At 34.2% G+C, this 15,289-nt stretch overlaps 1 protein-coding gene across 1 annotated transcript in view; it reads right to left on the bottom strand.

Annotated features, from left to right (window-relative positions):
- ERBB4 (erb-b2 receptor tyrosine kinase 4) overlaps window positions 1–15,289 on the bottom strand; it is a 1,108,236-nt gene that overhangs the window by 358,845 nt on the left and 734,102 nt on the right. Inside the window, exon 4 of the mRNA XM_060016164.1 lies at window positions 10,852–10,986. Within this exon, the coding sequence (XP_059872147.1) occupies window positions 10,852–10,986 (135 nt within the window). The remainder of the gene's footprint in view (window positions 1–10,851; window positions 10,987–15,289) is intronic.

Raw genomic sequence — 15,289 nt, 5'->3', positions numbered from 1 at the left:
GCTAAGTGGGTTAGCAGCTTGATCTCCTTATTCATCTTTCCCCAGTTCATTGTAGGGATGCTGGCTCCCCTGCTCCAACCCTCCAGCGTAACTAGTAGTCTTTCGCCCACCTCTGCTCCAACCTGCAAAATAAAAGTGGCGTAGTGAGTGGAACCGATAGGAGAGGGAAGACGTCTGAAACTTCTTTGCAAATGGTATGAAAGGGAAAACCTGAATACACCATTTTCAGTTACTTTTTTCTTTCAGTTCCTAGCTTTCTCTAAGTGATGAGAAATTAGAGAAGAAAAGGAAAATGTAAGCTCTTTAAATTCTACTTAATTGTGCAATTGAGTTTCAGGAAAAAAGTTACATTAGTAAGCAGGAATAAGCATGTAAGGAAATCCATGAATGATGGTTGTAGAACAGGACACAGACATAAACATAATCACTTTTAACCCATTACAGAGTAAACAAATCAGAGAAAAATAGTAGAGGGTAAAACTGAGTGGATTCAGCACAATTTTCATTCAATTCTACATAGTTGCTTTAAACATCAGTATACAAACAGGGCTTTAGGTTTAAAAAAAAAATCAACCATGGAATGCTCTGTAATCTCTTTCATATTAATCAAGTACTTGTTATTTGAGTCCACATAGAATTTTATTTGGTTTGGATAAGTTTCAAACTTTCTGAAAATTTAAGTCAATTTTGATCAACTTAGCATTTCAACCCCTACACCTAATTCTTCCAAGCTTAGAATTATTTGCAAATCCTCTTATAGCAGGATGACTCAAAACATTACATAGGGGGACATTTTTTTAAATTGTAGAAAAAATAGAATAAAAAATGTGGAAGATCACCAGAGGTCTCTTACTGACAGTCACTTACGTTAATGTTCCTAGCTTTACCTTTCAAATATTTTTTTTTATTGTGGAAAAATATGCATAACATAAATTTTACATCTTAACTGTTTTTAAGTGTACAGGTTGGGGTACTAATACACTCACGTTGTATAACAATTACCACCATCTACCCCATAACTCTTTCCATCTTATAAAACTGAAATATACTCATTAAACAATAGCTCCCCATTCTCCCTGCACCTCCAGCCCCTGCAACCACCACTATATTTTCTGTCTTTATGATTTTGACTACTCTAAGTATTGCATATAAGTAAGGATCATATGGTATGTGTCTTCTTGTGACTGGTTTATTTCACTTAGCATAATTTTCTCAAGGTTCAGCCCGGTTGTAGTGTATGTCAGAATTTCCTGCTTTTCAAGGCAGAATAACATTCCATTGTATGTATATACCACATTTTGCCTATCCATTCACCCATCTATAAGATACTTGGGAAAGATTTATTTTTGATTATATTACTTTTATTAGATTTTCTGTGATTGTTACCCAATTCAAAGTGTGTAGCTCTTATTACTTTTTTTTTCCAATAAAAAAGACATTATTCATTGCTAAAGATCTCTAATTCCAAAAACTTTCCATTTCTAAAAATGTTAGGAGACTTCAAAGAAAAGCTGATTATTCTGATTGCATGGCCTTTTTCCACTCTGAACAGTGTGAAAACCATTTTCATAATATCAGCAACTTTTAGTTTAGTAATGATATATTTTTTCAATGAAAATTTCCATAAGTGAAAAGACTTGTTAAAATCTAAAGTAATCTCAGACAAACAATAAAATCTTGATGGCTGCCCTTAACTTGACAATTTGAACCTAGAGACCTGCTATTTCATAAAATTTTGATCTTTTCACACCATTCACTGGAAGAAAGCGAGTCCTTATTGCTAAAAATTTATCTCAGCCACCCCAAATGGGACTCTTAATATCTACCTTACAGACTTTCTATAAGAATTAGAAATACAGTTCTTTCAATGCATGTCATATATCAGGCCCAAAAGGTCACAGGCCCTTAAAGCATTGCTATAGTTATCAATGAAATTAGTGAAGGAAGTTTCACATGACAACAGAGCGCTACATATTCTCTAAGAGGGGACTCATGTATTTGGTGGTCGCTCATTTGCAGCAAGCCTATATATTCTACATCAATTTTGAATCAGCATAGGTCTGAGATGTCTTAATCATAATAGGCTTTGCTAATCATTTTACTAGCATAGAAATTCTACACCAGATCAGTGCTACTTAAACCTGTCGCTAGAATCAATTAAAGAACTTTGATGATAGGTAGCCTCCCATCCTTAAACCAAACTTACCCAGTGAGAATCTCTAGGAGTAGATTCTGACAAATGTCCAAGTTTGGAAAACATTAATCTACTTATCATTGGACATAAAAACCCTTGCCTTTTGTAATGCTAGACCATGATACACAACATCTCTGCTATTTCCTTCCAACAAGCTATGGTCATGAAGATTTATTTGAAGGTAGAAATTTGAACATTTTAAGAGCTAGAGCAGTATGCTTGTGGGGTACAGAGGAATCAATCTTTGAGGCAGAAACTCAGTTTACTTTGAGAGGGTAAAAGAGGCTTACTCTGTAAGCAAGGCTTTTAGTGAAAGGCTAAACAGATAGGTAACTTCTATCTGTTATTCTTGAGGAAATCTTGAGTGTAAGAAGTTAACATGAATGCAGAAGCTAAGTATACTGTTTAATAATTTAAATGAAAAATGTTAGCAGAATATGACCCTGAAGATATTTTCCTCTATAAATTTTGAGTTAAACTGGCTTGTCTCTAAAGAGGTTATTCTTTCCTGAGTTGTGTGTATGTGTGCATGTGTGTGTGTGAGTGTGTGTGTGTGTGTGTATGTTTATTCACCATTTGCCCCAGAGGAGACTAGGGTCCATGATCAGTTCATACCATGTATGACGTGTATGCTTAATTTTCCTTTTGCATCCTTACAGGGAGAAATGATAAGCACTGTACTGGGCTTAGCCCAGCATTACCTACACAGGGCTACGATGTTCACACATGGTAGTAGTGTACTTAGCCGACTAGCTGACTGTCAGATTTTCTATAATTGTGAGAGCTGGTTCTTAAATGCAGCCATTACTAAATATTAAAATATATAAACCCACAATTTAAATTTTATTTAAAAAAGGCAATATATACTTAAAATTCATTATTTCCTGATTAGTTCACATCTATTGACTCTCTATGCTGGAAATACTACCTAAATGTATGCTAAGTGGGCATCTCTTCCAAAATCCACATTGGTTGCTAAAAAGGGATAACATCAGGAATGTTTACACCATGAAAATCAGCAAACTCTACAAATTGGCGTGTTTTCTTCTTTATTTTGTGAAGAGAGGTTATTAAACATTTACCGGCACGCTACTGACATGATATAATTTTAGACTGAAGAAATGATGCTTGGGGACATGTACTACTAAAAGCTTTCTAAGGAAGTCACATTATATTCGATGCCTGGAGTGGGCATTTTCTTATGCAATGAATTGATGTTTCTACTAATTCAGAAACAGAAAATGAAATGAGCCTTCATCTGGAGAAGGGGCAAAAAGCCTAGCAGACAATAAAAGAGTCGGTTCTTAAGGTTTACAAATGGTCAGAGGGTCCCAATAGTTAGGGATATCCTCACCTACAACACAAGAGCAGGAACACAAAAATCAAGTTTGGGCCTCTCTGTCCCTCAATAAACATTATTATTTTTAGCAAAATCTTGTTAATAACTAATGTCATTTATGCTTTGAGGAAATTGGGGGTATAGTGGGTCTTCACAGCAGTTGAGGGACACAGTATAGCTGTGAGGTTTACTGTAGTCATTTGTGGCAGAAGCTGGGGTTGGCAGTAAGAGAACACAGCCAGAGTGGAGAGACTATGGAACTTATTCCAGATTTTAGGTGGTTTATATGTAAAAGGAAAGTGAAAACTAATTTATAATCATAAACTATTGAGGCCAATGTGTGTATATGTAAGTGTATGTGTGTGTGTACACACATTTATACAATATGGTTACTTTATAAGTATATATTATATGTAAATGCATATATATATATGATTTGCAATAAAATAAAGTACCCCATGATATGCATGACAAATATGAGAACTGAGCTGAGCTAGGAAAGGTCTATTGTGGGAGAATTCTTCCATTCTGCCACCCGGGGTTGAGGTAAAGTACCCCTGAGGAATATTCTATCACTTTCTAGAAAGCAAAGATCATACTTCTTTAATTTTATGTACATATACTATTTGATGAAAAAGTTAATTGAAAGAAAACTATTGCATTTGATGAAAATAAAGATTTGTCATAAAAAATTTATTCAAAAAGTGATACAATGCACTCTTATTCCAGGAAACTAAAGAATAAGAAAACCAAGCTAGCAGATACTTTGTGCTTGTATCTTGTAACATTCTTACGTAACAGTTTATCCTGGAGTGAATTTCAGTCAACCTGGAAAACCTCTTCTTATAAATATAATGATAAAGGCCCTCTCAGATAAGGGTAAGATTCAAGTCCCTACTCTCGCACCAACAGATAAAAAACATGGCAGAACTGCCACTTGCTCTTATTTTCTTAAAATATATTCCTGGATTCTATTCTGTTTGCTAATATTTTGTTTAGAAAAATTGCATCTGAATTCAATAAGTGATTTTTAGTTCTTTTGTTTTGTCAGATGAGATTCATGAAGAATTTATTTTATACATCTTTTCAAAGAACTATCTTCTGGGTTCATGCAGATTCATTTAGGCTTTCTAATGCGTTTTCACATTTTTCTATTTCCCTAATTAAAACTTTTATCTTAAAACTTTTAAAAACAATATGCATAATTTGATTCTATATATGCATTTATGTAAAAGTGGATATGTGTGTATATAATACACAGGAACTGAAGCTGTATTGAAATGCACTGTGGGCAAATTTTGGTTTTTATTCTACTACAAAATTCTAAACTTTGAAGAGTGCATGTATTTTACGTAACTATTTTAACACTGAAGGAGTAGCAACAGGTGATAAACTAAGAAAATCAAGTTTAACTGTATTTTGACATCCGATTATTTTCTAGTTCAACAAAATTATCTAGATAGGACACAACATGCAGTATTAGTTAGGAGCAGACAATTATTAAGATATGTAAGAGTCATTAAAAGAAAAATATAGTTTTAAGTTTTACTAATTTTTTTTTTTTTTTTTTTTTTTTGCGGTACGCGGGCCTCTCACTGTTGTGGCCTCTCCCGTTGCGGAGCACAGGCTCCGGACGCGCAGGCTCAGCGGCCATGGCTCACGGGCCCAGCCGCTCCGCGGCATGTGGGATCTTCCCGGACCGGGACACGAAGCTGTGTCCCGTGCATCGGCAGGCGGGCTCTCAACCACTGCGCCACCAGGGAAGCCCTACTAATGGTTTTAATGCAGGTGGAACATCTGGTTTAAACAAACGATTAGTCTTCAGATTATGTTTGTGAACTTAATGCTCTTTTATGAATCTTCCAATTCCCCCACACTCCCACTGTGTCATTAGCTGGTATTTGGTTTTAGAAAGCAATTGAGAATGAGAGGTGCATCTGGTGTAAGCTAAAAAAAAAGACTAGGATCTGCAGCATCTGAGTTGTAGCTTTCAGTGTCTCAGTGAGATCAAGCTATGAAATATTATCTTCTGGATGCTAAAACACACATGAAACAGAAACATAATAGAATATCAACTAATTAATATATAATGAAAATGTAACTGTCACATATAAAAATAATTCTGTCCGCATATGGTCAAGTCATATGAAAAAAACAAATCTTAAATCAGAAGACACCTTATTCCTTTACTGTGAGAAATCACTCAAATTTTGACTCATATTAACTCATTTCTTCCTCATAATAATCCATAATAACCCTAGGAAGTTGATAATATAAGCTCTTAGCCAAGAACCTATGTGTGATCTTTCAAGCCTGACCATAGGTAGCTATGAAGGCTTTACCTGGCAGCCCTCACAGAGGAAAGCAGCCCTCCTTACAGCAAAGGTGGTGCACAGTCAATGTGCTGAGGTCTCTGAAGGGAGCTGCTTTCAAGGAGGACTCAGGGCTCCCTGACAAGCCATGCTTTTAAGCATGTTGACATTCCTAGCCCAGGTGCTTCCAGTAGGAGGCCTCTTTTTCAAGTGCCTGCCTTGGGTGCCTTTGCTGAAATGTCCTTAGAGGGGTGGGGGGAACCCACTCTGGCTCATTACTCAGTACTTTCCCACTCTCAGCCCTTTCCCCTCTCCCTCCCTCCCCTCTCCCTTCTGGCCCCCAGATCCATAAAACTTCAGACAGGAGCCTTTGCTTGGGGGCTCCCTCAGCAGTGAGACAATTTCCTGTGTTTGTGTTGATCAGTCTGATCCATCTGACTCTCTCCTGGAGCTGTTCCATGGTGAAAAATGGCACGGTGGAGGACTTGGTCCTTTTTCCACTGCAGCTTCTTGCTTATACTATTGCCTTAAGTGATTAAAAGCTTGAGTGTTACCTTCTTTTTGGTTCTTTGTCTTAACTGACCACCATGAAATCTAGCGGCTCAGCTCAGCTCTTGACTCTCTCCTTTTATAGTCGTGGAAATGGAGATGCTGAGAGCATAAGTGACTTGCCCAAGGTCACATAACTAGTAAGAGGCAATGTTAGATTTCAAACAAGCCTGTTAGCCTCCTAAATCCATTCTCTTAACTATACATCCTCTTCTTGGAAAATATCGTTGTCTATTTTTCCATGTTCAGGTTCTGATCTACTTCCATTTGCTTAATTATTAGAGGGCAAGTAATTTCCATCATTTTGATATTCTCATGTTGATGAGCGTTATTATAGAGCTCCAGGTAAGTGAAACATAACTCACTATATGATTTTTTTTCACTCTGAAGGGCAGCTTGTTGCACAGGCCCTATTGACATAGCTATTCAAGGATGTTAGAATGTTAGAGAAGTCTTGCTAGGGATCTGTACAAGAAAAAAGACACTCGTCTCTACTTTATCCTGCTAAAGTTTAGACTGAAGTATCTCAAATATTTTGAAAAATACAATTTGGTTAAAATTATTCCAAAATAACACATTTTGAAAGAAGTAGTATCATTTAAAAATTGTTTTTACACACACTTCAAACCTTTTCCTCATTGTTTCAATTATAGCCAAAAAGTATGTCAATAAAAAGCCAGGTTGCTCTTGAAAACATTGCACTTTTCTGCTTTAAGAATTAGTACTCAGTCCATTCTCTACATCTGTGTCCTTATTCCTGCCCCACCCCTAGGTTCATCAGAATTTTTTTTTTTTTTTAGATTCAGGGAGATCAGCTCGGTGCTTTGTGACCACCTAGAGGGATGGGGTGGGGATATGGGGATATATGTATACATAGAGCTGATTCACTTTGTTATACAGCAGAAACTAACACAACATTGTAAAGCAATTATACTCCAATAAAGATGTGAAAAAAAAAAAAAAGAATTAGTATTGTACCAAAACCCAAAAGCATACGTTAAGAAATACTTTGCAAAATATCACTTAAGAATGAATTATCCTTAAATTCTTTGTCAAAATTATGTGATTTGAACATATTTACAATTATTAAACAAATCAGTGTCTCCAAACACTAAAGGAAAAGTAGACACATATTTTATCTTATAATTATTATAAATATAATAAAATATAAATAGAACATAAATATAATTAATAGAAATAGTGTAACATAATTATATAAGTATAAATTAAATTAAGCATATACATGTGTATTGCCATCTTTACCTGAAATAGACTTGAAATGGATAAAATACCTGTCTGTGGATTATAATTTATTCTTCACATCCATTCTCTTAAATATAAGTGATGGATGGAATAAAATATAACTTGAATTCATCTGATTTTCCTATTTATGACCTGATCTATTTCATTTATTTATCTATTTATTCAGTATATATCTGTTATCCATCTATCATGTGCTAGAACAGAGGACAGGATGATGAATTGGACCTTGTGCACAAGGACTTTTCATTTTAGAGTGAGACAATGCTAGGGTTCAGCACTGCTTATTATAGGGTTACACAGGAAAAGTTACCTAATCTCGCTTATAGAAGAGAACACTTCTTAGAAGAGATAACAACTGATGAGTATCTTAAAGTATGAATAAAATTTGCCCAGCAAACAAAAGAGGAAGGGCAGTGAAGACAAAGAAATTTTAAAAACTCATTCTATAGAGGGGGAAAATAAGTAGGAATCTGCTGAAAACTCCAAGTTGTTGGTTTTGACCCTACATTAGTCAGTTGCAGTGACAGTGTTTTTAGACAAGGTCATGGTTAGATTTCCATTAAATACAGCTCTTGCTGGCATTTTGTCAGGTGGAGTTGTCAGGACTGAAGGCAAGGGGAGTAGTTAAACACAGGGGCTCTTAACCAAGGGTTCTTGGGCCCCTAAAGGGGCTGTGGATAGAATTTATGAGGTTCTTGAACTTGATGGGGGAAATGTTACATTAGTTTTGAGTCTCACATTTAAGTCTTTAAACCATGTTGAGTTAATTTTATATATAGCATAAGATAAAAATCTAACTTCATTTTTGTGTCTGTGGCTATCCAGTTTTCCCAACACCATTTGTTAAAGTGACTTCCCTTTTTAAAATAATATTTATGCCAATTACTATTTCAAACTGTATTACATATTAATCCCACTGTTAGAATACTTTATGTAATATAATAATAAAGAAGTGTATTACTATATCACATAAAGTATGCTGATAGGTGTATTTCAATTTAATTTATTTTGTTGTAATCCTTTATAATTTATTTTATAAATTTATTGATTTTATACATATTAATTGATGATATAAAATATTCATTTTGAGCCTATTTATTTATTTTAAATATTATGAGAAGGGGGCTATGGGTTCACCAGACTGCTACAAGGGTCATGTCCTCAAAAAATATTAAGAATTCAGAGACTGTTCCAAGAATTCAGGCAACAGACGAAGTCTTGAACTAGAGCAATGGTATTAAAAAATATGTACAATGAAGAAATAGGCAAATTCAGCATGATTTAGCAATTAAATAAATGTCAAGAACCAAAGATAAGGTGAACTCAGTGATGCCTACCAACGTCTTAACTTGGGTGATTTGATTGGTTGGTGGTGGGTAGTTCTGGTACTTAGTGGGGAAGCTGAATTGTAAACCATGAGAACAGCCAGTAATCACCCATGGGGAGAAGGCAAGTGAAGAAACTGACTCAGGATAAAGCCATGGAAAACCAATATTCAAGGCCATCCAATTTATTATTATCAGATATGGTATCATGCACTGTATATAATGTGTCAGCAAATAAAACTCATATGTAAAGAATAAAACTTCAACAAGCAATTGGTGGTTAATCTGTAAAGAATCATTTGTTATGATTCTACTCTGCATTTATAGTTTTTGTACCTGCAATTATTTGCATGCAAAAAAAATACAGCTACTGGTGCCTAATTATAGCCACAAACATCCAAATTTGCCCTCAAAAGAATAACACAAAGAGATACCATCTGTGAAAGTGCAGTAAATCCCTCACACCTTTCCTGCTCCACATCCTGTAAGGCTGGTGGACACATTCCCTTTGGCTTCTATCTTGGGCTTTATTCTTGCCTGATCTCATTCATGCATTATAGGCTAATAACTAATAATCTGAAAGTCAGTAGGCCTTTCCTCTTATCCAAACATTATGACTTTCCCCCCTCATATAAAGTGTACTGCGGTATGGGCAGACTGAAAAATGGAAGCCATGTCTGAAGCACATCATTTGCTTTGTTAGTGTGGACAGATTCAATTTTTCATTCACATGTAATTTTACAAGGTATGCAACTTGAACACTGTTGAACAGAGATGATATCTCATACAAATTTCTGCTTAAAGGTGACAAGCAAATTATGTTACTTTACTTTTTAAAGAAAGTTTTAGCCACTTATTAGAAACACAGTTGTCAGTTTTGTCAAGTATATTCATATTTCTCTGTTATTAGGACCATCAAGAAGTTTAATAATTGTCCCTTGGAATTTGATTTCCTACAAAAGTGCTATAACACAATCAGTACTATTGCAAATAATCATTGAACTGTATGAAGATAGTTACGATTTCAGATGGGAAACATATAATAATAGATGAGAAATATAAAACCCAGGGTAATTCTTGATAAAGATTCTGTTCTCATACATATGTCAGTAATAATAAATGTGGGGACAACATAGCCTGCTGTATAAAAGTGAAACAGATTCCCAGCAGAATAATTTCCAAAGGCTTTAATGAGAGTTCAAATATTACTTGCTTATCATTTAATCATATTAAACAGTTTGAATCTAATAAATCCTCTGTTGTAGAAATACTATACACTTTAAGAATGGGAAATTGGCTAGTTTATTAGGCTAATGACTAAAACCAGAATGTAATATATATTTCTTCTGTATGAAATATATATTTCTCCATTCTATTTATAGTGTTTAGAATTGTTATAAGGTACTACCATGAAGGTTTTAGGGGTAAATGAAGGCTTAGGAATTCTAAAATTTTCACTGGTTTTTATTTCTTATCTAAAAAATTCAGTGAATAGGAAAGTACATTTTTGTTCTACTACCTTTTTCTCAGTGGTATATGAGTCACAAAGAGTTGAAGTAGCAGTTACACACCAGCCTTAAGTTTATGGACAATGGGCCACATGCTTAGACATTAGAAATATGGTAAAATAATTTAGATTTAGCAAAAGGGATCAGGTTAAGACAATGAGAATTTGTAAAGGGGGAGTATCATTCTAAAAAGAGAGTTAATTAGAAGCAAAAAGAATGTCCTGTCATACATAAATAAACATTTCAATGGATGCAGTCAAAATTCAAAATACTATTAATGACATGATAAACGTAAGCCATTCTTGTGAAAACAAGAGGTAGAAGAATCTTTTGAGACATTAAAAAGGATAATGCTACTCACATCCTGAGCTACCATTTGTTGACACCAGAGTCAGGTTGGAAGGCCATGGATTCCGAACAATATCTTGCCAATGAATTGTGTCTGTATAACAAAGAAACTTGTTCTGGTCTACATAGACTCCACCATTTAGGATTTCTGTATTAAAACAAACAAACAAACATAGATTTGTTGTCAAACTTTTTGATGATAAAGGTAGTCAATAAAAATGATTTACTGTTAAGCTATTTTCAGTGTTAAATTACAGTTACTTTGTTAATAGCCAAGATATCTTTAAAAATATCTTTTTCCTGAGCCATATAGGTTGCAGAAATTTGAAAACATTGAACAATACAAAGAAAAACAACCACTCATAATTGAAGCACTCAGAGAGAAACACTCTTCACTTTTTGGTACAGATGCTATCAGTCTTTTTTTTATTTCCTCTGAAATTGGAATAATATTGCATATAATATTCATAACCTGCTAGTTTTGTTAATACTAACTGGTGAGTATTCAATGGTAATTAAATATTATTCTATGTTATTTATGTATATAAATAATAATAATATATATATGTTTATATATATAAATAATAATAATAATAAATATATGTTTATATGTATATAAAATAATATTTATATTATTCTATGTTATTTCCAAGGAGCATATAATATGTCAGGGTATAACTTAAACAGTACTTACTTAACCAATCCCTTCTTATTGGTAATTTAACTTGTTTATCTCTGATTAGTTCTTTAAAATTCTTTCTATAAATAACATTCACAGATTGTGAATATTTTTAAGACAGATTGTTAATGTTTTTAAGACTTTTGCTACAAATTGTCAAATTTCCCTTAAAAATATTGTTTCAGTCAATGTGACATTGACAGGAATCAGTTAGGTAAGTAAGTAGTGCAAAGTGGAAGCCAAAATTAATGCTTCAATCACAAAAGTGTTCTTTGTTCATCTCAAAGGTAGTCAACAGAATTGCCAATTATTCGTTAAGAACAACACACAGCAAGATATCATAAAAACTCTCTGGTTCATTGGAATAAGGGCAAGATTGTGGGATTATGTGCATCAGAGCCAAGATTTACTTGATTCTCTATTTCACTACTCTAGCCTTAATCAACTAACTTGTCCTCTCTGAACAATGGCTGATCATATACATAGATTCTCATTCAGATAGCTTTAGATTATCCAGAAAAAATGTAGATATTCCCTCTGAAAATACTATTCTTATCATTTTAAGAAATTGGCAAGAAATACACATAGCATCTTCCTACCCAATATCTACCACATTTTTTCTTCTTGTCCAATACAAGAACAAGGTAAGAGAAATCATATATCAGTCCATAAAGCATCCAGATACAAATAACAAAAGTCCAATTAACAGTAATTTATATAGATAAGGGATGATTTTTCTCACATAATATGAAACCTATCGGAGGCAGTGTGGATATTAGTTTAGCTGTTCTGCAGTACCCACAACCTGCTATGTATGTTGGCTTTATTCATTCAAGGCATAAGATGGCTGCTGCATCTAAAGGTGTTTGTTTGAATTCAAGGCAAGGTAAAGACAGAAGAGCAAGCAGGAGACTTCCTCCTGGTGAAGCTTCAACTTTCGATTTGGAAAGACATGCTTTCCCCAAGGATTATGTCTGCATTACAATGGCCAGAACAATATCCCATGGCCATTCCTACTGCAGGAGAGGCTGAGTGAGCAAGTATGTAGGTGAACATATTGTTATTCAAACAAAAGCCAAATGTGCAGGGGTGTTAGTGAGGAAGAAGAGGTCCGTGATACTGGGAAGGCAACTAACTCCATCTCTTGTGCTGGCCTTAAGAAAATCACCTCTCCTGTGCAGTATCCCAAGCTAAACCTTTAAGAGTCCCCTTAAACCAAAAAGGGGCATAAAAGAATGAATGGGGGCTTCCCTGGTGGCGCAGTGGTTGAGAGTCCGCCTGCCGATGCAGGGGACACGTGTTCGTGCCCCGGTCCGGGAAGATCCCACATGCCGCGGAGCGGCTGGGCCCGTGAGCCATGGCCGCTGGGCCTGCACGTCCGGAGCCTGTGCTCCGTAACAGGAGAGGCCACAACAGTGAGAGGCCCGCGTACCGCAAGAAAAAAAAAAAAAAAAAAAAAAAAAACACATAAAAAAGGTATTTGTGGAAGTAAGATTGGTGGTCACATATAAAATGCCTTAGTACTCTGCATATATAAAATCCTTCAGATTAATTTTGACATTTCAGGGGTTTCCACATTTAAAATCAATCGCATTTCCATCATTAATCCTTTCACTGACTATTGGATCCATTTCCTCAAGTGAGGGGGAAAAAAAAAAAAAGAAACAAAAAGAAATTAGATAATGTTTCTACTTCTAAAGCCCAGTTCATTCCTTTTCATGACCTAACAATACAACCTTCATCAAAGCAGAGGGGAGATGTAACATGTAATAAAGATTGTGAAAATGGATTTCTACACTAATGTTTGGCATTAAGTCTCTATCTAAGAAATGTGACGATCTCATACTAATAGCTTTCTCATGAGACATTAGGTGATGCTCTTCTGCTCTAGGAATAATTCTTCATTAGGTGACAAAGAAAGGAGATTTTGACTGCTATCCAGGAAATGAAAGTTATTTTTCAGTCTACATTTGGAAAAGTTCTACTTAAAAAAAAATGTGAAGAGAAAAGGTAATAGCTCAAACATTGTAGAAAGAGTATATTTTTCAGGAGTTACATTTTAATTCAAATAGTTCATACTGACGGATCACAGTATCCATCTACAACTTCCTATCTAAAAATATTTAAATAGAATCAGATTATATTATACTGAACAATAATCTCATCAAATCCTGTTCTTCGATAAAAATTAATCTGTTACCAATGTTGACATCTGTTTCTTAGAAATACTCTGTTCAAGAGCTTGGCTTATACTTGGAAAATGATTTAGAAAAGAGGCAATAATAATTCAAGTATAATCTTACATGTTAAAATTTTAAATTAAGACTACAATCATGATCAATCTGGATGAGACTTTTATTCTGAATTCAAAACCCAGCATCTGCTAGCAATTCTGGATCAGGGGGATTTGTAAAGTTTTAGCATTTAATAATGTATATGTATATTTTCCCTGAAAATAGTCTTTTTTTCTGTTATGTTTGGCTTAGACCATAATCTGTAGTTGAATGTCATAACCTCACAATCAGAAAGTGTATATTTTATTGATATTTATAGAAGTTTTTATGTACATTTCATCTTACATTTTCTTTTGATCAACCTGATTACTTAAACGTGTCAGAAAATAATGTCAAAATTGCACTTATTCATTTATATGGTTTACATTATTTTATAAGTTTATACAGTGTTAAAATATTAATTTAATATGCTTCTGTGGGGAAATATTCAGTTAGATTTATTGCTGGACTAAGCAAATTCTAGGGAAATGTATTGACCTGCAAGAAAGTTGTTAAAAGACACAGATTATTTGCTGGACAAAAGGGATAGCTAATGTGTCTGCCTTCGCTGACTATAAAGGCTTTTTTAAAATTATATGTTTAGATTAGAAAAAGGGACAAAGATTGGAAAGAGAAAAGCTTGGTAAGATATTTATCCAGGACGATACCAGAAAAGTGTCCGGCTGTACTTTAAATCTACCTTTGCTAACAGATTAGTTTCTATCAGTTTTACTAAAGATTTATTAGAAGGTACCACCTTTGTTACACCAAGAGCTTCTATCCCCTTAGCATGAAATAAAGTGATTAATAATTATATTTTAAGACCATGACAAAAAGACAATTTCTAAGGAAGATAGGCAAATGAGACCCAGACTTCATTGATATTCAAACAAAGATGCCTGGAAGTGTGGAAGGACTCAAAAAATGTTGACTAACTAAGAAGTTCAAGGTAATCTCATTACATTGAATTTCACTTTCCCTGTAGGAAATATATCACAGTAAATAAAGAGAGACACAAATAGATTCTTAGTCATTGAAATAATTGGTAGAAAACAATCTGTTATGAATTTTCTTATCATATTATATAAAAATATTTCCAGCAATTTCACAAAACTATGTCTCCTTTAAAAATGCCACCATTAAATATAATAAGATATATTAAATACAACTTTCTATGAAAAAAAGTATAATTTCATTTCTTAAAAAACTCCACTAAACACTTAAGTATGTTTGTGTCTCAAACACTTCCTACTAGATTAATACATGCAAGTCAAGTAAAAAAGGAGAAAAAAAAAAGCATGACTTTTTTTTGTATTCAGAGTAAGTAAACTGTAGTTCACACTACTCTCCAATGTGTTAAATTTAACATATACAGCACATGATTTGTAGCTGAAGTAATTAGACTAAACTCCATGAAGGCAAGGGCTATTTTTCAGCGCTGTATCTATATAATCAAACTTGGAGCAATATTTAGTCAATGAATATTTGTTAAATTGAAC

Source organism: Delphinus delphis, chromosome 7 (genome assembly GCF_949987515.2).
Source record: "Delphinus delphis chromosome 7, mDelDel1.2, whole genome shotgun sequence".
In the NCBI taxonomy this organism is placed as follows: domain Eukaryota; kingdom Metazoa; phylum Chordata; class Mammalia; order Artiodactyla; family Delphinidae; genus Delphinus; species Delphinus delphis.
This window is presented reverse-complemented; position numbering and strand designations above follow the sequence as displayed.